Source organism: Geotrypetes seraphini, chromosome 5, assembly GCF_902459505.1.
Source record: "Geotrypetes seraphini chromosome 5, aGeoSer1.1, whole genome shotgun sequence".
Classification (NCBI taxonomy): domain Eukaryota; kingdom Metazoa; phylum Chordata; class Amphibia; order Gymnophiona; family Dermophiidae; genus Geotrypetes; species Geotrypetes seraphini.
The window spans coordinates 110,959,730-110,984,260 of record NC_047088.1 but is presented as its reverse complement, the minus strand read 5'-3'; the positions used below and the strand labels follow the sequence as shown (position 1 = coordinate 110,984,260).

The following is a 24,531-nucleotide window of genomic DNA, read 5'->3' as shown; positions in this document are numbered from 1 at the left end:
TCCTTCTGATTACAGGATTGGCTAACAAGATATGGTTATCTTCCGGCTCCAGACCCACTGACAGCTCAGCAGCAGACTCTGGAGGGGCTCGTAGCTGCCATAAAATCTATGCAGAGGTTTGCTGGACTGAAAGAGACAGGGAAACTGGGTAATTAACATTGAAAATGGGAAAAGTGCTTTTCCTAAGAAGACGTGCAAACTATTTACAAAGACCTCATAGAGATCTACACAAATTCATTTTGTAGATAAATCCCATGAATGTTTAATACTTTGCAGGTTGCGATACCCTTAATAAAACCAAAATAAAATTTATCCACAGATGTTGTTACATGAACTTTTGAGATTGTATAAGTCTATTCAGATATGATCATCATGCCCAGCAGTCCGCTCACACGTGGAACACCACTCCTGACCCTCCTCCAGTCAGAGTAGTGGCCCTATGCTTCCTACCTGCCAATAAATTCTTGATCCATCTGTGTACATCTCCTTCCACCCCATGGTTCTTCAGTTTCCGAAGTAGGCATTCATGGGGTACCCTGTCAAAGGCTTTTTGGAAGTCTAAGTATAAGATGTCTATGGGGTCTCCTATGTCCATCCGTTTGTTAATTCCTTCGAAGAAGTGCAATAAGTTCGTCTGGCACGATCTTCCCTTGCAGAAGCCATTTTGGCTTATTATCATAAGTTTATTCCTTTCTAGATGCTCCTCGATGCTATCTTTTATCAGTGCTTCCGCCATTTTCCCCGGAACCGAGGTTAGGCTTACCGGTCTGTAGTTCCCTGGGTCACCTCTCGATTTTTTAAAGATGGGCGTAACATTGGCTATCTTCCAATCCTCCGGGATCACGCCTGTTTTCAGGGATAGATTACAGACTTGCTGTAGTAGTTCCGCTATTTCCTCCTTTAGTTCTTTCAGTACCTTAGGGTGGATTCCCTCCGGGCCCGGTGATTTGTCAGTTTTTTATTTTTCTATCTGCCTGTGTACGTCTTCGAGGCTTACTTCCATGGATGTTAATTTTTCTGCTTGTTCTCCTTTGAAGATTTGTTCAGGTTCCGGTATATTAGATGTGTCCTATTTTGTAAATACTGACGAAAAGAACATGTTTAGTCTTTCCGCCACTTCTTTCTCCTCCTTCACCACTCCCTTCCTATCTCTGTCATCCAGCAGTCTCACCTCCTCCCTAGCCGGCTTCTTCCCTTTAACATATCTGAAGAACGGTTTGAAATTTTGTGCTTCCCTGGCTAGCCTCTCTTCATATTCTCTTTTTGCTTTTCTAACCACGAGGTGTCATTCTTTTTGATACTTCCTGTAGAAAGGGTTTTATCAGGATTCACAAATCTCCCCAAATTAGATTAAATACACTATGACTGGCTAAATCTGATGGAGGAATGCTTTACCCATAGGTCCATGGTATAAGAACAGTGTTGCCCTGCGATCTCTTATTCTTTGTTTTTCCACTGCTGCTGAAACAGCAGTGGCAGTGGTGGGGTGTTAGTAGCAGTGGGGAGATTCTAATGCACTTTCTGCCTCCTCCAATTTTTGGGAGTGCCATGGTCACGTACTATAATAGCATTAGGTATGGGGCCTTAGTTCCCTGAGGAGTAGAAATCTTATCGGGGGTGGGGGTGGGGGGAGGCTTGTGATTCCTGAGAACTCATGTTTTGACCAAGAGGGGTGGGGTGGGGTTGTGATCAGGAAGTGAGAATGCTGCTTAGGGGATGAAGCAGCATCATGGCCCCTTTAAGATGCGGCATAGGAACATTGGGCCACACTTTCAGGCCTTTCCAGGATAGTAACATAACCTCAGCTTTTTGGGGGGTTCCAGCTTTAAAGGGACTTGCCCCTTTGTCTCTAATATTAGGTTACACTGTTGGTCTGTATGGATACAGATAGGATAACTCCCATCTTCTTGACATACCAAAATCATTTTAGCACCCAGAAAGTCTATAATTTTTGCTTCCATTTTGAGTTAACGTGGTGGAAGATGTCCAGCACCAAATCAGCAAAAACAATTGCTTCTGTCACTAAATGCTCAAAACAGGACACACTGATGCTGGAGAAAATGGTGGGTAGCAAGCAATATTTTGCTGATGTCAAAGAGCCTATGGCAGAGATAAAAGATTTAAAAAAATTAATCATGATGTACTTTGAGAAACCTGCATAATTAAGACAGAAATTGCTGAGCTGACAACTTACAGCCTGTTTCATAAAGCCGCGCAGCAACAGCACCAAAGCCTTTTAAATTTCTATGGGCTTCGGGGCCGTTACTGCGCGGCTTTGTAAAACAGGCCCTTAGACTTCAAAAAGTTGATTTGAAAGTTGAGCAACCCAAGGAAGTGACATCACAGGTAGAAATGTATGCAAAATGGAATAGCTGGACTGTGAGTTATATAATCTGTCAAACAAGGAATCATCACAATAACTTATGAATCCTAGGTGTACAGGTAGGCATAGAAGGATCTGATATGATTGCATTCTTGGAAAGATGGCTTCCATTTGTGTTGAATACTTCTTTTTAGAAAGAGGGAGGGTAGACTGAACATCCTACCATCAGTCTGCTACTTCATCCTATCCCCACCTAATAGTATACTTGGGCTGCTTTGATACTCACAGCTATTACAAATATTGGAACTGGCAAGAGCTAAAGGCAAATTAGATTATGAATGAAAATAGATGCTAGTATTACTGGATCTTGCCAAATCAACTGTGGCAAATCTCAATAAAGTTTTGGAAATGTAAAATCATTCAAAATCATTGGGGCAAGGTTTCTTCTCCTGTATATAACCAGGATGAAAGTTACTCTTGTAAGGGGCCCCCAGGGGCCACACCCAAGACTCCTAGGATAACCTCACCCCCAATCATTACAACTTCTCCCATTGCCCAAGATATCACTCACATCTAAGCCTAGACAATAACCCCATTCCCTAGCAACAGCAGCAGATGAATCCAGAGACCAATGGGATAGCTCACATCTACCAGCAGGCGGAGATAGAGAAACTGATTAACAGGTGGTCCTATTGGCTGGCACTCCTCCTGTTTATCCAGTATTCTCTATCTCCCAGCAGGAAAAGGTCGTTATTCAATTAGCTCCTGAATTCTGGCTGTGACTGGAACTTTATTTTCTCCTGTTGAGGTTTCTCTTCAGTGAGCTGGCAATGCTATTTCTCCTGTTGAGATTTTCTCTTCAGTGAGACAGGGGTGTCCGGCTGAACAGTGTCGGCTTTAGGGGTTACACCTGGGCCCCCCCCAGGTCCCTGCCTCACCCTCCCTCCAGTGATAGAGGGTCTGACTGGGTCTCAATTTTTTCTTCTTTCCCTTCTCTGTTAAAAAAAAAAAAAAAAAAAAGAGACCACAGTTGCTACATTCTGCCATGCTTTTGCTGCAAACTGGCTTCAACCGGCCCTAACAACAAGCTTGTAAGTATGTCTGGCTTTTAAGGTTGTTTGAACTTCAGGTTCTGTTTGGGAGTCTTAATACTGTGGGTTCGGTCATCGTACATTTAAGGTACGGATATTTTATTGAGGCTAAGTTTTATGACTAGAAATCCGTGGAGGGAGCCAGGACTTCCCGCCCTTTGCATGCACGCGCTTGGATTCCTTGTTGGTTACAGCGCGGCAGTAGCGATGCAATTTCATGCTCGTACTTGTTCTCATTGTTGGGTTTCAGTGCAGCAGTAGTCCTGTTTATTCTGAGGCTCTCTTTCATCGGTGTTTGTCACAGCCATGTGCAGCTGATTTTGCAGGTGCCGGTTTATAGCAGCATGAGATGGGACATGTTTTTTTTTTTTTTTCCGGCGCTGTGGGCCATTCTTCTGGTTATTCCCCGAGTCTGATTTTCTTTCTATGCAAGCTGCGGCAGGGTAAATTTTGCGGGGCTTGAATCCGGCTATGTTTCTAGGAGCGTTGATGCAGCGACCAAGTGTCAGCGAGAATCAGGCGTGCGCTTGGGTCTCCGGCGATGGTGGGAGCGCTGCAGCGTTCCGGTAGTTTGTTTCCAGCTGACTTTGGTCAGGGTATGCCGGGGCTTCTCTCCTTTCCGGTTCAGACAAGTTGTATGTGTTTCACCAACTTTGGGACAAGCTTGGGCAGATTTATATGTCTATGTCTGTGTTCCTGCTGTACTCCCTTGAAGGAAGCTGCTTGTTTAATCGGACTCTGGGGTTAGCACTCAAGGGGTTTACCAGAGAGACTCTGACCTGGGCTAGGTCACCCAGTCTCGGTTTGTCTCCGGACTGGGGCGACATACGGCAACTCACGGCACGGTGAGATCAGCAGTAAGATAGTACCCTGTATTTCACACAGGTATCTCATTGTCTCTCTTGGGGTCCCTGCAGATTGAGCCTTTGTCTGTTGGCAACTGTCCTTATTTGGGCCTCTGTGCTGAGCTGCATGTGTCTAGTAGTGGCACAGGATATATATGCCTAAAGGTAGTGCAAACAGTTTCCAAATTCGGGCTGTCTCTATGGGCATGACACTGCGCATCTTCCTGCGGCCAGGACTCTCTTTCTCTATTTCTGAAGGGGCCTGGACTTCAGATTTCCATGCTTATCACGCTGGTTTCTCCTGTCATCATTTTCTCATGGCACATGCTAGACGGGCCCCACGATCAGACAGGAAGGGCTGTACAGCTCCTTTTAACCTATTCTATCAAACCCGCGGAGGATCACGCGCTATGTGGCTGTTAGCCTCATCCCTGAAGCTCTCATTACCAATGTGAGCTTTGTCTGATACCTGTAAGGATGCTGTTGTTTTCCACGGGGCGGTAGATGCAGCATCTTGATTGAGTCTAGTACGCATTCACTTTAAAGGACATAAGTATTTCGCTCATGTTGCATGGGGTTAGTACTGTTTTCATGGTTCCAGTATATTCCTCTTTACATTGTGAAACTTGATTTTTCCTAGGAGAATCTTCTTGCAGATCCTACAGTCTCATCCTGCCATTCCTGACCTTCTGCACTTCATTCTGAGGGGGATCTTGACTTCTTCCAATGACTCTTCAAGCTTTCTCATGAGGGAGAAGACGCTATAATGTCAGGTCAGGGGGCTGTGAAGATTTTTCAGGATGCTTGCATCTTTGCATCCTCCTCAGGTTTCCAGTTTGTTCTTGTAGTCTCTATGTTTTGTGTTTCCCTTTACAGTGTTACTGGTCCTCAGGACAGTTCTTGTAGTTCTTTGAGAACTAAGGGACGTTGTTCCACTTACTGCATGGTGCCCGACTCGGGGGCATTGGGCAGGCTGGATCCCATTCTGCTGAATTAGTTTCTCGGGGTTACACATTTCTGCAGACAACCTGGGAGTATATTTACATTTTCTCTATGGACTCCGAATCAGCACTTGGTTTGCCTGCCTCTCTTGGAGCAGCGCTTTCGGTTTTGGCACATGCCATTTCGCCTACCCAAGGCTTCACGAACGTTTTAGGTGATGTGGGCGGTGGTACCGTTTTGGCGCTACCAGGCGATTCATCTAATTTCTTCTTGACTGCCTGCTTGATTCGGACGACTTCCAGTCGGGCCATTTGACTGACACGAAAAGGGTGGTATCTTTTCCTCAGTTCTTTACACGTGCATCTTCGAATTTGCACAGCGCTCTTTTCTCCTGTACTATTTATAGGTATATCGGGGTAATGTTTTTATTCATATAGGAGAGACATGTGTTTCTTTCCGGAGACTTGGGCGTGGGGTCTCGGTCTCAGATTGGTATTCTTCGCTTACCATAACCAAGAGTATGGGATTCTGTACAGTTTCTGGGATCCATATTGCTGACTCCATTGGGAACTTCGGCTTGCTTTCCCCTTCTTACGCTACAGCAGTCGCTTTTGTTCCGGTGGTTCCTGGTATCTCAGGGCTCCAGTTATTTGGTATGCTCCTCCTGCATCGCTCTGTATGATTTGGTGGCTCAGCGCGATTTCTCTTTTCAAGGCATTCCTCGGTCTTTGCTGGACTAGCTCATGACCACCGACCATCCCGGGCTGTCGGGTTGGGGGGCTCGGTGGCTTCCATCTTCAGCTCCAAGAGTCTGGTCTTCAGAGGCGACTCAGTACTTGTTCATTCTTCTACACTTGAGCAGGGTCAGGCTACCTTTCTGGAGCTTCAGATCATTCTTCCGGATTGCCGCTGAGGGTCCTTTTGGCCAGTATTAGGATGGTGGTATTTCTCTACAGCTTGGGCTGTAGGTGTTGTACTCAGTTGGCAGGTGAAGTTGTTCTGCTTCAATGGGTGGACTCTCATCTTCGTCTTCTTGGCAGATCCTTTTATAGATCAGGATAAGAGTTTGGATAGACTTTCTCTCCGCGGAATCTGAGCATGGCCCATTTCTTGTATGTTACAGTGTACAGCGCTGTGTACACTTCGGAAAGTGTGCATGTTAGTAATAGTGTAATCTTCTGCATCCTGGATATTGAGATTTGTGGCTCAGGCGTTCTAGCTCTTTTTATGGACGTGAGATCTCCTTGACCTAGACCTCATGGCCTCGTCTCTCAATTCTAAGCTTCCTAGCTTCTTCGGCGGTCCCAGGGAGTGGGAGTTAGAGGGGGTAGCTGCATGGCTTCTTTCTCGCCTCTGCCTTCTCTTTTTCAGTGTTTTCTGCTGGCTGATGATGGCTTGGATTTGCCATCTCGAGCTCGCTTTCCGGGCACAGTATTTGTAGAATCTCTGGATTGGCGGCGCCATCTTTACTATGCGGATTTGATGAGTCTTTCGACAGCCGGACTAAGAAGTTTCCTGGTATCTCCGGCTTTGCTCGCCTAGGGTCCGATCAACATGGATATTTGTACTACTTTAGTATTACGACCTAGATTTTTGAAAAATCTTGGCTGACGTGTAAGGGTTATGCGAAGCAGGTTGTTTCTTCTCTTATCCAGGTGCTACGGACGTCTTCTCCTGTGGCTTCTGCTTCCTTTTGGAGGTTTTTCCTTTCTTGGGTGCTTCTTAACGTTTGAACCACTCCAGAGTTCCTTTTTGGCACAAGTTTATTGCCGAGGGCTTAGCGTTCAATTCCCTTCAGCTTCTAGTGCCATTCTTGGCTTGTTACAAGGGCTAGGTATATTGCTCTTCGCTTACTTCTCAGCTTCATGTAGTTCAGTTCCTAAACAGAGTGCGGTATATTCATGCGCCTCTTATAAAGCTCGATTTGGAGTACAATCTTCACATACTTCTTCTCAGTTTACCGAAGGCTTCATTTCATCCTTGTCTTTTGGGACTCTAAAGGGCTGTGCTGTTGAACATGGGGTTTCTTGTGGCCATGGCTTCAGCTCTGCAGTTTTCTATGTTGCAGGCCTTGTTTAACAGGGATTCCTATTTCTGATTTCCGAAATATGGGGTATCAATTCGGATGGTACCACTATTTCTTTCTAGGGGGGTGTCATCCTTTCTTTTATGTCATGCTCGCTTTTCCTTCCTTCTTCCTGGGAGGAGAAATTGGGAGCAGTGCTTTTATTCACTGCATTTTTTGATACGTACGTAGCGTTCTCCGCGAGCTCGGTTTCTAACGACTTTTAGTTGTTTATATCTCCTTTTTGTATTCTTCAAGGGACGCCTCAAACGTATGGCGGCGTCCGAAGCCTCCATCGCTCAATGGGTCCAGGAGGACATTCTTTATGCTTGCTTGCTTGCTTGCTGGCAGGGAAGCGGTTGGCGAAAGCACTTCATGACCATTCCGCCGGAGCGATGGCTACTTCTTGAGCTCGGCCCAGGGGTTTTTTCCTTGGAGGAGATTTGTCTTGCGGCTAATTGGTCTTCCGAGAGTGCTTTCTCTCCGCATTTCTGCTTGGATGTGGGGGCGCATGCGGTAGGGGCGTTTTGTGCTTCGGTTGTTACGGAGGCGGCGTTTGCTTCCCACCCAGATTGAGGATTGCTTTGCTACATCCCATTGGTCTCTGGATTCATCTGCTGCTGTTGCTAGGGAAGGAAAAATTATGTTCTTACCTGTTAATTTTCTTTCCCTTAGACGCAGCAGATGAATCCAAAGCCCCACCCTTTCTGGATATTGTCTCTCGGTTTTTTCTTTTGCAACTTTCGCAGTTTGTTATTATGGCAGGTTGTTTTCTGTATTATTGCATTTTGAGATTTGTTATGGGAAAGAAGTTTTTTCCATGCTATGCCTATTGATGGTTACGGATGCTTGGGCAAGGAGCTATACTGGATAAACAGGAGGAGTGCCAGCCAATAGGACCACCTGTTAATCAGTTTCTCTATCTCCGCCTGCTGGTAGATGTGAGCTATCCCATTGGTCTCTGGATTCATCTGCTGCGTCTAAGGGAAAGAAAATTAACAGGTAAGAACATAATTTTTCCATTCTTTTATTTCAGAAGCACAACAAATCTCACATACATACAAAGAAAATATCATATATGAAAACATAAGCAAGCAATATCTTATAATCCAAAGTATGTATTACAACTGCAAATTACAGAAAAAAGAGTGTAGATACTTGTACAAGTAAAAAGAATAAAAACAGAACATTTCTCTAAAGCTTTGATGACTGTCCCTAATCCACACGCTGTACAGAAGAGTAGAAAGAAAGAGCAATTTGATCTATGCAGGGAGAGCAGGAAGGATCTAAAGAATTCAGACCAGAATTGCAGGCTCATGGAGAATTGCGTGCACAGAGAGAGAGAAGGCTTTCCCTAGCCAACTAAATTAATGAGGAAACTCCTAAGAAGTAATGCTAAAACAAACTTGCTTTTGTACGTTTTTCACGTGGACATTTTTATTTTTGAAAATGGGCAGAAAAGGTAGACGTCCTAAGGACCAAAACTTATACCTAGCTCATTTTCAAAAATGAAAGATAAGATGTTTGACAACTTTGAAAATGGACATTTTTCTTACTGGGTTTGATCTTGCACAAAACGTGCAGCCTCAGACTTAGGTACACTTTCGATTATGCCACTCTATACTTTCTCTATCATTCCACAACGGCAAATAATAAACTTCAAAGTGCCTAATTTCTAAGTGATCTTTTTTCAGATAATACCTTTCTAAGTACCTCTATGGTCTTCAGTTCCAGCCAACCACCAGCCAAATTATTTGAAGTTTTGTTTCTCTTTCTGGCTTTTATTCATCATCAGACCTTAGTTTTTTTTAAAGTGCTTGTGCTCTATATTCTATGTTTTGTGCAAATCGATAAACTTTTTTTATACAACTTTAAAACTTTTGTACTTAGCTTTAGCTATTTCTTCATTCTTTTTTTTTTTTTTTTTTAAACCTCGGAAAGGACCTTAAGGTTCAACCAGCTTTAGCTATTTCTTCATTCTTTTTTTTTTTTTTTAAACCTCGGGAAGGACCTTAAGGTTCAACCAGTTTCGCCCGAAGGCTTTTTCAAGAATGGATCCCCCTTTTGTTTTGCTCCATAGCATCCCGACGTGTGTTCTTCCCGAAGTTTAAAAAAAAGAATGAAGAAATAGCTAAAGCTAAGTACAAAAGTTTTAAAGTTGTATAATAAAAGTTTATCCATTTGTACAAAACATAGGATATAGAGCACAAGCACTTAAAAAAAAAACAACAACTAAGGTCTGATGATGAATAAAAGCCAGAAAGAGAAACAAACCTTCAAATAATTTGGCTGGTGGTTGGCTGGAACTGAAGACCATAGAGGTACTTAGAAAGGTATTATCTGAAAAAAAGATCACTTAGAAATTAGGCACTGTGAAGTTTATTATATGCCGTTGTGGATTGATGGTGTATATTACATAGACAACGTCATAAACAACATTGGGCTATTTTAATACAGTACTCTATACTTTATGTCACACAACTGTATTTTCATCACAATTTCTGTGCATATTTCCATCTAGCTCCTTTGTGGTTAACCCTTTCATCTACCTTCCTCATCAGTGTTTCAGCTTGCCTGAGCCTTAGTACATGTATCAAAAAATAAAAAAAATTAAAGGCTGTTTGTTAAGCTCCATGTACAATGTAATTAAAACCTTCAATTCTTCAGATCAACTTCAAGCTTTTCTGAAGAATTATTCAACCATCTCAATGACATGACTTAGTAATCAGAGGACTTTGTTTTCATGAGACCTGTCATAGTTTAAAATGCACTGTGCATAAACACATCTGAGAAATTACTATTTTTGAAACAAAATTATGAGTTCTGTTTTGAAAATGTTCATGTTCACTACTGTCAAAAATGCCTCTCTACATCTCTCAGGCATTGTATTGCTCCTTTTTCCCTTCTCTCTGCCTCTCTTAAACTTCTTTCTCTGAGTATATCTCTGTATATTTATTTATTTATTTAAGCATTTATATACTACTTATAGCCTAAGTGGTTTACATTCAGGTACTCAAGCATTTTTCACTGTCTGTCCTGGTGGGCTCACACTCTATCTAATGTACCTGGGGCAATGGGGGATTAAGTGACTTACCCAGGGTCACAAGGAACAGTACAGGATTTGAACGCACAACCTCAGGGTGCTGAGGCTGTAGCTCTAACCACTGTACCATACACTCCCCGCATATCTCTCTCATATTTTCCTCTCTCATTTTACATCTTTCCGTCTCTCTATTTGCCTCCCACAATTTCTTCTCCTCCTCTATCTTCCCTTCTTTTTGTCTGTCTTGATCTTTTTCATCTATATGATTCTGTCTCTCTTCAGATGAAGACACCATTAAGATGATGCAGAAACCCCGCTGTTCGCTTCCAGATATCATTGGCACCTCAGAGATCATGAGACGGCGAAGGAAACGCTATGCTCTCAGTGGCACTGTGTGGTCTAAGAGCCTCCTCACGTGGAGGTGAGTATCTCCTTTCTAGCAGTTTTCTTTGTGGACTCATATTACTGTTGCTTCTGAAGAGAAAGATTCTCCTTTAGCCTGGTGGAGGGAGGAGTTAGGACGAGAACATTCATCAATATTTTGTAGCTTATAACTGCTTCCTAATAAAAGTAATTCAGATTATTTTTGAGAGAGAGTTTGTTTCAGTTCTCTGAATATACTGACCTGATATTTGTAGTTTTTGAATATGTCTAAAATATTCAAATTTTCTTTTGGCATGATCAGTTTGCTGAATTTCTTTTTCTTTATTTGAATAGTTATTGTGCCCCCAAACAAATATTAATCCATAAAAAAAAAATATATATATTTTTTTTTTTTTATTGAGGAATTAAGGAACAGGCAATAATAAGGCATATACTGTATTTCAAAACTCAAGTACTTGTGTTATAATATAATGGGGAGCTAGAATACCCATGAGTTAAAAACAAAATAAGCAGGGAAGCACTACTTCAGGAAGGCTTTGCAACGTACATATGTAGAGGTGTGTGTTCTGTATATATGAAGGTAGATTACTTACTGTGCGCATTTGTGATAGTATGTATATATGGGAGGGTGTGTATGTGGGTCTGGGGAGATATAAGGACAATAAATTTGAGGGGCAGGTGTGTTTCTGTTTATGTGGATAGTGTATGGGGTATTTGGTGGAAAATGTTTATATAGGTAAATATGTAGGAATGGAAGTTAGGGGCAATAAAACATAGTAGATAGAACTGTTCTAGGATTAACAGATTTCACGATGTAAAAACCTGGACACGTGGCCCCAGCCTCCCCCCCCCCCCCCCAACCTTCTCTTACATTCATGGCTGTGTCTGGGAGGGCCTCAGCTTGCACGGATACAGTGCAATAATGCCACACGCATGCCACTAATATAGCTCTTCTTCCTCTGTTTACCCCCTTCTCCCACACAGCAGTCTTCCAAATTTGCAGGCCGTGGCAGCATCAGCAATGTAAACACTGTCTTTGGCCTGCTATGGAAGCCTCTCCTTACAGCATCCCACCTATGTTGAAAACTAGAAGTGTTTGTATGAAGAAGGCTTCTGGGGCAGGCCAAAGGCAGCGCATATATCACTGTTCTGCCAACAAGAGAGAGGGAAATATGTCACAACTGTGAATGGGGAGGTGAAAAAGATAAGGAGAAGTGTCAAACCACAGGAAAGGGAAGAGAAGGGGGAGGGGGAAGGAAGAGCAGGATTGAGGAAGAGAGGGGGAAAGAAGTTGGACCTATGGAGGGGATAGAGATAGGATGCATGAGGAGGGGGATATTGGGGAAAATGCTGGATCTGGGGAGGAGAAAAGAGAGATGCAGTACAATGGGGATGGGACAGGGGAGAGAAGAGGGAGAGATGCTGACCCTGGAGTGGGAGTGTAGGAGAAAGGGGGGAAAAGGTAAAGGAAGGGGGGAGGAAGTGACGTCATCTTGCTGAATGGCAGCGTGAAGCAGAAGCTCCGTCGGGCTTTGGTTTATTCTTGAGCGTGGCGCTTCCAAAGTGACTATTCTTTGCCACTATTTTGGGCTGCCAGGGCTCCCCACCTTATGGCGACTCGTAAACGCCTGGAAAAATTCAAATTTTTTGGCGATCCGCTGGTGAAATCGGGCCCGGAGGCGGCGAGCGGCATGGGGGAGAAAAAGAAGATGGCGGCCGGACTGGCGACTCATTCTGAGTCGGAAGACGAAGGTATACCGGATCAACGGGGGGAGGTTGGAGATGTGCCCCAGAAGTCCATGACGGACTGGTTTAAAGAAATGAAAGCCGAAATTATTGGTGTGCGGGGAGATGTGAGGGTGGCGATTGCGGAGCTTCGGTCGGAGGTCAGTGAGTTGGGAGCCCGCGTCTCGGCTTCTGAGGACCATGTGGCCACCCTTACTACGGCTGTGTACACTACCACTGATGTTACGGGCCGCCTATCTACAGAGCTCCGGGACCTTCAAACTCAGGTTGAGGACCTGGAGAACTGTTCTCGGCGCTGCAACCTGCGCTTCAAGGGCATCCCTGAAACTGAGGCTTATAGGGACTGTAAAGCGGTAGTAAGAGCCTTTTGTGAGCATCTGCTGAGAGCGGATGGAGCTGACCTGCCTGATACCATTGTTCTGGTGCGTGCCCATCGCAATCTGGGAGCTGTACGAGCCCAGGGCACTCGTGATATCATTGCTTGCTTCGGGGAGTTTACACTGAAGGAATGGATTTTGCTGGCAGGCCGTCGACAAGCTACTCTCCGGTGGAAAGATTTGGCTGTGGGAGTTTTCCAGGATCTGGTGTGGTCTACCTTGCAGAAGCGCAGAGCGTTTAAAGATGTCACGCAAGCGTTGCTCTCTGGGGGCCATAAATATCGTTGGCTCTTTCCCTTCGGCATGTGGCTGACCATTAATGGTACATCTCGGGTGAGCACAGTGTCGGAAGCCTGGGCGGAGATGAGAGCCCTGGGCTGTGGGACTCTGCGGGATGAAGAACGGCCTCCGGCGGTGGCATCTACCTCAACACAGAGCGAGACTTGGAGTACAGCGTTGCGCTCTGGCAAGAAACCAGTGAAGCCCCAGTCATGACTGTGTTTGATCACTGAAAACTTTTGTTGGCCAGATTTTGGTAATTGGCTTTCACTAGGCCTGTATGGGAGTGCCTGGTGGCGCTGGAGACTTTGGTTGGACCTTGTGCTCCCTTGGACTTGTGATTTTTTCTAGACACATAATATTAACAAAGTGCGTGTTTTTGGGTGGTGTTGTTACGCGGTTCTTTGGGTTTGGGTTTTGATGGGACACATTTGATTGCCTGTATGGGGTTTGGTGAGTGGGGGGAGTGCTTGGAAGTTGAGTGCGGGGTGGGGGGGTGTGGTGTGGCATATTGTGTATGTTTGTGGATGCACACTTTGGCAGTTTCATTGTTTTTGTGATTGGGTGATAATTGCCTTTGGGGGAGGATTGCACTTTCTGCATGCTGGCGAATCCTAATGCTAAGGGTTCGATGCAGCGCAGGGGAGGGGGGAGGGGGTGGGGTCTGGGGGTGTTAGGGTGGGGGGTGGGAAGGGGCGGGTGGGTGATAAGCTTTTCACTGTAGGTTCGTGGAATGTTAATGGACTTAATAGTCCGGGTAAGCGTAGTATTGTGTATAAAGAGTTGGTTCGCATGCAATGGGATGTTTGTTTACTTCAGGAAACACACTTGAGGCCTCGAGATGTGGCAGTTTTACGCTCCCCCTCTTTTGATCAGATCTGGACCCACCAGGGGTCGACACTGGGGAAGAGGGTGGGGGGGGGTTGGCCATATTAGTCAGAAAGGGACTGGGTCTTGTGGTAAATCAAGTCTATCGTGATGGTACAGGGAGATGTTTGGCCCTCGTGGCTACCTTACAGGGCCGTCCCATCACTATTATCAATTTGTATGGTCCCAATACAGGTCAGGCAAGATATTTTGGGTCCCTTAAAGCTGATTTGGTAGGTTTTGTGAAAGGGTTCGTTTATCTTGGAGGGGATTTTAATGTCACACCGGATGTTACTCTGGATCATTCTGTGGATGGGACTCGTTCTCCGTCTAGGGCCTCTAGAAGGGCTTTACTGTCTTTGTTTTCTTCTCTGGGCTTGGTAGACTGCTGGAGGTTGTCTCATCCAAAACAGCGCTCCTATACTCATTATTCTCATGCACACAGATCAAATGCGTGTATAGATGGGCTATGGGTTCATCGTAATTCGTGGGGTGGGATTCGACAGGCGGAGATTGGCGCTATCCAAGTTTCTGATCATGCGCCAGTGTGGGTTGCCTGTGCGGGTTTCTGGGATGGGGAGGGACGTCGTTTTTGGAGACTTAATGAGTCTTTATTGAAAGATCAGGCTGTGGTTAGTGAGGTGGGTGTGACCGTGGACCAGTACCTTCAGCATAATGATAATAGTATGGTCAGCGATGCTACTTTGTGGGATGCGCTGAAGGTGGTGGTTTGGGGTGTCTTTATTAAATGGGGTGCTCGCCGTAAACGCATGCGGGCACAGCGCTCATTGTCCCTACATGAACAGCTGGAGCGGTTGGCGAGGTTGCATCAGAGACACCAGGACCCCTTAGTATCTGAGCAACTTGTTAAGGTACGTGCGGAACTTTCTTTACTGCAGATGGAAGAGTATGAGTTCTTGAGGTTGCGCTTGCGACAAACGGTTTATGAGTATAATAACACACCTGGATCTCGCTTGGCTCGACTTATTAAGCTGAAGCAGGCGAGAGTGGCTATTACAAGTGTACGGGATTCCGCGGGTACCTCGCATTGTACTGATTTGGCTATTAGCTCGGTTTTCCTTGTGTATTATTCTGATTTGTATCGAGCTTCAGTGGGGCGGGATTCTACGGATATTGAGGGGTATCTCTCTGAGTTGCGGCTTCCTCAGCTTTCGGAGTCTGATCGGGATTTTCTTAATGAACCTATTGAGTTGGGGGAAGTTCTGGGGGTCATTGCTAATTTGAAATTGGGAAAATTGCCTGGACTGGATGGGTATCCTAATCGGTTTTATAAACTTTTTCGGGAGGTTCTTGCTCTGCTGTTGGTCTGCGTAGCGAATGGAGTACGGGGTGGTTCCCCCATGCCCAAATCTATGGGGGAGGCCGGGATCTCGGTCTTGCTTAAGCCGGGCAGAGATCCTACTGGGTGTGGATCGTACCGTCCGATTTCGTTGTTGAATACTGATGCACAAATTTTGGCAAAAGTCTTGGCTCTTCGTTTGGGTAGGATACTGCCCTCTCTGGTGCATTTGGATCAATCTGGTTTTGTTCAAAGGCGGCAGGTTTGTGATAATATTAGAAGAACGTTACATCTCTTGTGGGCCGCACAGCGGACTTCTGCTAAAATTGCTTTTTTGGCGATTGATGCTGAGAAGGCTTTCGATCAAGTAGCGTGGGAGTTTCTATGGCAAGTGATGCATAGGATGGGGTTGGGCTCTTTCTTTTTGGCCTGGGTGCAAGCCTTTTATAGGGCTCCTAGGGCCACTGTGCGTATTAATGGGGGTTATAGCAAATTTTTTTCCATAGCTAGAGGCACTCGACAGGGTTGTCCCTTATCTCCTTTGTTGTTTGCCCTTTCTATGGAACCCCTGGCCATTCGTATCCGGGAGCATAGGGATTTATTGGGTGTGACAGTTGGAGATATCGAACATCGTTTAGCCTTGTTTGCCGATGATGTGTTATTGTATGTTCGGGATCCAGAGGCCTCGTTGTCGATTCTTGTTGATCTTTTTTTGGAGTATGGGCGGGTTTCGGGGTTTACGGTGAATATGGATAAATCTGAATTATTGAGTGTCAATTTGGGAGAAGCGGATCAACATCGCTTAGCTGCTAAGTTTCCTTTTCGTTGGGCTCCTGGGGTTATTCGTTACTTGGGGATTCGCTTACCTGCGGATTTATCTCAATTGTATACAGTTAACTATGCGAGGATTATTCAACAGATCCGGAAGGACATTCAACGTTGGAATGGGTTTTGGTTGTCATGGTGGGGTCGCATTGCAGTTCTTAAAATGAATGTCTTACCTCGCTTGCTTTCTCTTTTCCAAACGTTACCGATCTCTGTCCCCTATCTGGTTTTGAAGCAGTTACATACTTTGTTTTTCGTTTTATCTGGCAGGGGAGATCTCGTATTTCTCGGGTTGCTTTGTGGGCAGCCAGGTCTAGAGGGGGGCGGGCAATACCAAATCTGTTTTGGTATTTCCGAGCCGCTCAATTACGGCTTTTGCTAGATTGGGAGATAGCAGACTCTAAGTTGGTGCGCATGGAACAACATTTTGTAGGTCACCATTGTTTGAAGTATTGGCTTTGGTCTTCTTCCATTGGCACTGTGAGATTAGCGGTTCCGGGGAACCCGTTTTTAGAACATCTTATGAAAGTGTGGTGTGATACCCGTCGGCGATGGGGGGCCAGGGTAGTCCCGTCGATTTTTGGTGCGGTACGGGAGGAGCCCATGTTCCCTGTCGAGAGGGAGAGTCCTACTTTTGTGAGGTGGGCACAATCAGGGTTGCGTACCTTTCGAGATGTGCTACAGAAGGGGGTCCTGGTGTCTTTTGAAACTTTCCAGCTTGGTACTGCCTTGCCCAGAGGAGATTTTCTGGCCTATTCTCAAATACCGTATTTTCGCGGATATAACGCGCACCCGTGTAAAACGCGCACACGGGTATAGCGCGCAGAAACCACAATATTATGTATAAAAACTTTTGTATACCGCGCTCACGGGTATAACGCGCATGCTGCCCGACTGTCCTTTCGCCCGCCCCGACTCTCCTCTGGCCACCCCGACTCTCCTTTCGCCCGCCCCGACTCTCCTCTGGCCACCCCGACTCTCCTTTCGCCCGCCCCGACTCTCCTCTGGCCACCCCGACTCTCCTTTCGCCCTCCCCGACTCTCCGTGCGCTGTCCCGACTCTCCGTTTACCCGCCCTGCCCTGCCCCCCCGCCGGCAGGACCACTCGCACCCCCACCCCGAAGGACCGCCGACTCCCCGACAATATCGGGCCAGAAGGGAGCCCAAACCCTCCTGGCCACGGCGACCCCCTACCCCCACCCCGCCCGACGCCCGATTCACCCCCCCCCCAGCAGGACCGCTCGCACCCCCACCCCGAACGACCGCTCGCACGCGCTCCCACCCGCACCCGCGATCGGAGCAAGAGGGAGCCCAAGCCCTCTTGCCCGGCCGACTCCCCGACAATATCGGGCCAAGAGGGAGCCCAAACCCTCCTGGCCACGGCGACCCTCTACCCCCACCCCGCACTACATTACGGGCAGGAGGGATCCCAGGCCCTCCTGCCCTCGATGCAAACCCCCCTCCCTCCCTCCAATGACCGCCCCCCCCAAGAACCTCCGACCGCCCCCCCAGCCGACCCGCGCCCCCCCTGGCCGACCCCCACGACACCCCCCCCCCCCTTCCCCATACCTTTGCTAGTTGGCCGGACAGACGGGAGCCAAACCCGCCTGTCCGGCAGGCAGCCAACGACGGAATGAGGCCGGATTGGCCCATCCGTCCCAAAGCTCCGCCTACTGGTGGGGCCTAAGGCGCGTGGGCCAATCAGAATAGGCCCTGGAGCCTTAGGTCCCACCTGGGGGCGCGGCCTGAGGCACATGGTCGGGTTGGGCCCATGTGCCTCAGGCCACGCCCCCAGGTGGGACCTAAGGCTCCAGGGCCTATTCTGATTGGCCCACGCGCCTTAGGCCCCACTAGTAGGCGGAGCTTTGGGACGGATGGGCCAATCCGGCCTCATTCCGTCGTTGGCTGCCTGCCGGACAGGCGGGTTTGGCTCCCGTCTGTCCGGCCAACTAGCAAAGGTACGGGGAAGGGGGGTGGGGGTGTCGTGGGGGTAGGCCAGGGGGGTCGCGGGTCGGCTGGGGGGGCGGTCAGAGGTTCTTGGGGGGGGCGGTCGTTGGAGGGAGGGAGGGGGGTTTGCGTCGAGGGCAGGAGGGCCTGGGATCCCTCCTGCCCGTAATGTAGTGCGGGGTGGGGGTAGGGGGTCGCCGTGGCCAGGAGGGTTTGGGCTCCCTCCTGGCCCGATATTGTCGGGGAGTCGGCCGGGCAAGAGGGCTTGGGCTCCCTCTTGCTCCGATCGCGGGTGCGGGTGGGAGCGCGTGCGAGCGGTCCTGCTGGGGGGGGGGTGAATCGGGCGTCGGGCGGGGTGGGAACTATGTAGAAAAACTTTTGTATACCGCGCTCACGCGTATAACGCGCGAGGGGTATGCGCGGTAGGTAAAAACGCGTATAACGCGCGCGTTATATCCGCGAAAATACGGTACTTCATTTTCTTCATTCTCAGGGGTGGGATAGGGGGACCTTTCAATCTCTCGATCCTTTTGCTCACATGTGGTTCACTCTTAAGAGCCTTCCTAAACCTATCTCTGTTCTTTACCAATATATTAGGGGCTCCTTTTCTTTTCCGTCTCTCTATCAGCGGGCTTGGGAGGTTGATTTGAACTGTACATTCTCTGTTCAGGAGTGGGCTACGATTACTACTGAAATGGGCAAGGCCTCCTCTTGTGCTCTCATTAAGGAAAATGCCTATAAAGTTGTCATCCGGTGGTACTATATGCCGGAGCGTCTCCACCGTATGTTTCCTGGTGTTTCGGCCTTGTGTTGGAGATGTGGGCTGGCCTTGGGGTCATTTTTACATATCTGGTGGGACTGTCCCGTTTTACAGCCTTTCTGGAGGCAGGTGGTGGGTTGTTTATCACAATTGTTACAAATTCTATTGCCTTTTTCTCCACAGGGTTGTTTGTTAGGCCTTTACAATGTATGTTTACGTTTATGGCAAACTAAGCTACGACGCTGGGGTCTAGTGGCAGCTAAATGTTTGATTGCTGCACATTGGAAGCAGGTTCAGGCACCCACTCAACTAGATTGGACCTTAAAGCTTCAGTTTATCTGCAATATGGAAATGTCTATTGCAAAGCGTCATGGTTATTATTATACTTATACCCGGACTTGGACATTATTACTTGATAAAATAAATTCTCTATTTTGAGCTTATTTCTGTGGGGTGGGGGGGGGGGGGATTGTGGACAAGGGGGGCTCTCCTGAAGAAACAACAGGGGGTCCCTCTTTGCTGGAGGGGGAGCTTGGGGGTGGGGGGTGGTATGTGGAGTTCTGGTTATTGATGGATATCGGGGGCTTGCTTGTTTTGCTGGGGGTTATTATGTGACTTGTAGATCTCTTGCTGGGATCCTTTGTATGTTTGCTTTAACTTGAGCTGTCACTGATATTCATACTCTGGTTTGTATAATTTCAAAAAATTTTCAATAAACATTTATTGATAAAAAAAAAAAAAAAGAAAAGGTAAAGGAACATGGATACAGGGGGAAGGATGAGTACACAGAGGGCAGATACTGAACATAGGGGAATAGGGATAGGGTATTATCAGGGTATTAATCAAAAGATTAGGAGATTGCAACTTATCCAAAACACTGCATTAAAAATTCTAAGAACATAAGAATTGCCGCTGCTGGGTCAGACCAGTGGTCCATCGTGCCCAGCAGTCCGCTCACGTGGCGGCCATCTGGTCAAAGACCAGCGCCCTAACTGAGACTAGCCTTACCTGCGTATGTTCTGGTTTAGCAGGAACTTGTCTAACTTTGTCTTGAATCCCTGGAGGGTGTTTTCCCCTATAACAGCCTCTGGAAGAGCGTTCCAGTTTTCTACCACTCTCTGGTATGTCATTGATGGTGAACTTTTTAGATACTGAGTGGCCAAACTGCAACCCAAAACCCACTTATTTACCGCAAAGTGCCAACACGGCAATTTAACCTGAATACGGAGGTTTTAGTTTAGAAAAAAACAACTCATACATTAACATCTTTTGTCTTAAAAGAAAAACACAATAACAGAGCTTTCAATGATACAAACACAAAATAAAAATGAAGCACCCAATACAAATCTATCTCTATACCAAAAATAGCTAACACTATTAGTTAACACTAAAGAAATGGATCTATTCACAGAGAAAGATAGGGGAGGGTCATTGGGGTGGGCAGACTAGATGGGCCGTGGCCCTTATCTGCCGTCTATTTCTATGTTTCTATTCCCTGAGTCAACAATCTGCTCTCCTCTGCTATGCCACACTTTGAGCTATGCTCCCTTCCAACCTAGCTTCTCTCCAACCACACCACAGAAATCACCTTCGCCACAAACACAACCCGACATTGCATGTGAGCTACCCATCTTACCCCAGAAAGGAAGAAGCGCTCCCATTGGGCTGCTGGGCAGAGGAGAGGGTGATGTGAGAAACATCCTCAGGTGCATGTGGAGAGGGAGAGGGGAGCAGCCTGGCGCCTCGTCCCTTTGAATTTCTAGTAACAAACTCTGGCGAACTCTGTGCTGCGTCGACGGTACGCATGCCCACAGAGAGGGATCCGAGTGTCCCCTCTGGCCATAGGTTTGCCACCCCTGCCCTATGTCTTACTCTTTCAAGTACAGAAATGCTTCTCCTAAATGGTGTTGTTCTTTTAGGTTTCCATAGCTCAAGTGCATAACATAAGAATTGCCATTGCTGGGTCAGACCGGTGGTCCATCGTGCCCAGCAGTCCGCTCACGCGGCAGCCCTCTGGTCAAAGACCAGCGCCCTAACTGAGACTAGCCCTACTTGTGTACGTTCCAATTCAGCATAAACTTGTCTAACTTTGTCTTGAATCCCTCCATTTTTAGCATTACAGTAAATCTTAGTTGCCAATTTCTGAACCATTCTTCTACTGTAGTTTTACTAGATCCCTCCTCATGCTACCACACCATCAGAGATGTCTACCGCATTGCAGAGTTTTGTATCATCCACAAAGAGGCAAATCTTACCCAACAACCCTTCTGCAATATCAGTCACAAAGATGTTAAAATATACTGGACAAAATTGTGCATTGATTAACATGCATTTAGCTTGTAGTGTATCTTAAGTTAGTGTCCACAGAATCAATTTTACATGTATTAACCTATGAATTAATGTACATAAAGTTGATTAGTATGTTTTCAAAAGTTCTATTTTCTTAAACCCCTCAGCTAGCATATAGGATGATAATATGGAAAAATCTGTGATTTTAAGAAGAAAGGTTAACAAAGAACTCCAGTCTATTAAAGGTTACCAAGTAACCCAAATAGGAGTGGAAGAGTTTACATACAGAAATTATATAGATGTCTCTATATCTATAAGTTTGAGAACAAAATTGGGTGTACTACCTCCATTGTATGCAAATTTATCTCATGTATATTTATTATGGATATCCTGAAAATCTGACTGGCTAGGTGTATCCTGAGAATTAGGCCGAGGCCCCTGATATAGAGAGAAGCAGACAGACTAAGTGAAGCAACAGAGGTGGAGAGAGAGAAATTACAAAATAAAGAGAAATAGAGAAGAATTCCAAAGTGCAATCTCATGTCTGATTTTCTTTCTCTGCCAGGGTAAACAGCTTTCCTCGTCATGCTTCATTTCTGACAAACCAAGAAATCCACGATCTCATGCTAAAAGCATTGAATGTTTGGAGCAGATCTTCAGAAATCTACTTCCAGGAGACTTCAACAGATGCTGACATACTTATCGATTTCAGTCGCTCACACCATGAGGATGGCTACCCCTTTGATGGTCCAGGGGGTACCCTGGCCCATGCATTTTTCCCTGGAGAACACCCTATCTCTGGTGACACCCACTTTGATGATGATGAGATCTGGACCAAAAGCTTACCAGGTAAATGTGGCAAGGTCTACACCAGAGTTTCTCTTCCAGTAGAGTAGAACCTCCAAAAATTAGTGATCCGAGAATCTCGGCGAGAGGGATAATTAGAAATCCTTGAGCATGCGCGGATGTATGCTCAAGGCCGGCAGAAGCAGGAAGATCTTCTAGCGGCACCGGCACGTCCTGTGGGCTGTGTGCCGGTGCCAGACCAGGGGGGGGGGTAAGTTTAAGTTTAAATGGGAAAATCCCTTCTCTTCAGAATCACAGGTCTTTGGAACGACCTTACTACCCCGCTGCGGAACCTGGGCTCCCTCCAATTATTCCGCAAGCAACTGAAAACCTGGCTTTTCACTAAAATGTAATTTTATCCCCCCTTACTCTTCTCTTCTATATATGTTCATGTAAACCTTTTATTTCCTTCTCTTCCTATATTTTAAGTTCATGTAAACCAGAGATCTCAAAGTCCCTCCTTGAGGGCTGCAATCCAGTCGGGTTTTCAGGATTTCCCCAATGAATATGCATTGAAAGCAGTGCATACACATAGATCTCATGCATATTCATTGCGGAAATCCTGAAAACCCAACTGGATTGCGGCCCTCAAGGAGGGACTTTGAGACCCCTGATGTAAACCGTGCCGAGCTCCACATCCGTGGAGATGATGCGGTATATAAACTTAAGGTTTAGTTTAGTTTAATTTTTTTGGGGGGTGCCAGTTTGAGCAGGGGGGGGGCTTTGCGAGCGGGGGGAGCGATGCCGGATATCGGGGGGGGAGGGGGTGCTCGCAAATCGAGTCAACACTCGGTTTGCGAGAATGTTTTGCTCGTCTTGCAAAACACTTGCAAACCGGGTTACTCGCAAACCGAGGTTTGATTGTATATCCAAAAGTAATATGCAAAAAAGATAGAAGGAATTTGGAGAGAATACCAGTTTGTCCATTACAACTTCTGATAATGTGAAAAGGGGAGCCATGTAATATTTATTTATTTATTTTAGTATTTATATACCACCAGTAGGGCAGGAGTGATTAGGCATTGTTTCTTCCCAGAAGCCTCTCTGAATGCCCTAGAATAAGGGTAGAATTTCATAGGATAGGGAGGGGGCCTGAAAGGACTGAGTTTGAAGCAAGGGGCCTTTTTGAACAGCAAGAAGGTTTTTGATTCACAAGCCTATTTAAACAGGGGCAAAGTTTGGAGCAAGGGCTACAAACATAATTGGGCTGCTGGGCTACAAACAACATTGTAATTAGCTTTTAAGAAATTGTCTGAGAAATCCCTAGAGGGTAACCTACTAATCAGCCAGTCTGGTTTTCAAGATATCCCTAATGAATATGAGGCAGATTTGCAAGCATGATACCTCTATTATCTGCAAATCAGCCTCTTGCATATTCATTAGGTATATCTTGAAAATCCGACTGGCTGGGGGTCCTCCAGGACAGGTTTAAGGACCAGTGTTCCAGATGTAATGGTGAGGCCACAATTTATTGAATCCCCTACTGTAAATGTCACCACATACCACTGTTAATCTCCATACACATTAGATTTATCTCTAACACAAAATGATAGTCTCTTCTCCCTTATTTACAGAGGCTTATGGAACAGATCTGTTTGCAGTAGCTGTTCATGAGTTTGGTCATGCCCTGGGATTGGCTCACTCCTCAGCTGAAGAGTCCATCATGAGGCCATATTACCAAGGTCCAGTGGGGAATCCTGACCAGTACAAGCTGCCCCAAGATGATATGTCTGCAATAGAACAACTATACGGTCAATGTCTCTGTCTTTTTGCTTTATAATTTCTCATTTTTACCTTTTGTCTCTTCTACAGTTTTTTTTTTCCAAGTCTTTGACAGGAGAATCAGGGATGCAGGCAATAGCAAACAAGACATCTACCACACTTATAGAGGCTGATTTCTACAGATTGTAGACAGTGGCATGTGTCCTACCGCCATCTGGCAGCCAATTGGGTTGCATGCTTTTAGAAAAAAATTCGGGCAAGGAAGGTGTTTATCGCGGGTCTATGGAGATACATAGGGACACTTAAGTTCGCCCAAGGTGGGGCATGGGCGTAGTTTCACCCAGAAGTGGCCATGGGCATGTTTAAGCATCCCTACGTGTCTACCTAGAGCTGTGACAGATGCTTGAAATATAGGCCTGCAAAATGCTGGCCTACCTTTCAGATCAAAAGTACAGATGCAGCCGGCTGAGCTGATCCTGACACAGGTTGTACTGGGAAGGACACTTAAGTTCGCCTAAGGTGGGGCACAGGCGTGGTTTCACCCAGAAGTAGCCATGGACATGTTTACGCATCCTTACATGTCTACCTAGAGCTGTGACAGATGCTTGAAATATAGGCCTGCAAAATGCTGGCCTACATTTCAGATCAAAAGTACAGATGCAGGTGGCTGAGCCGATCCTGGCACAGGATACACTGGGAAGGAGGCCTAAGACCCTGATTGGCCCAGATACCAAAAGCCACTCCCATTGGAGGCACCTAGGCCAATCAAGGTCTTTGGCCTCCTTTCCAGTGCATCCTGGGATCCACTGGGAGGGGCCTAAGACTCCGATTTGCCCAAAGGTAAAAATCAGATGCAGAACAATACTTTCCCTATGGCCATG

General features: G+C 46.4%; 1 protein-coding gene across 1 annotated transcript in view; it reads left to right on the top strand.

The window, feature by feature from the left end:
- MMP25 (matrix metallopeptidase 25) overlaps nucleotides 1-24,531 on the top strand; it is a 140,218-nt gene that overhangs the window by 28,985 nt on the left and 86,702 nt on the right. The window contains exons 2-5 of the mRNA XM_033946513.1: nucleotides 16-148; nucleotides 10,592-10,730; nucleotides 21,648-21,931; nucleotides 23,503-23,679. Of these exons, the coding sequence (XP_033802404.1) occupies nucleotides 16-148; nucleotides 10,592-10,730; nucleotides 21,648-21,931; nucleotides 23,503-23,679 (733 nt within the window). The remainder of the gene's footprint in view (nucleotides 1-15; nucleotides 149-10,591; nucleotides 10,731-21,647; nucleotides 21,932-23,502; nucleotides 23,680-24,531) is intronic.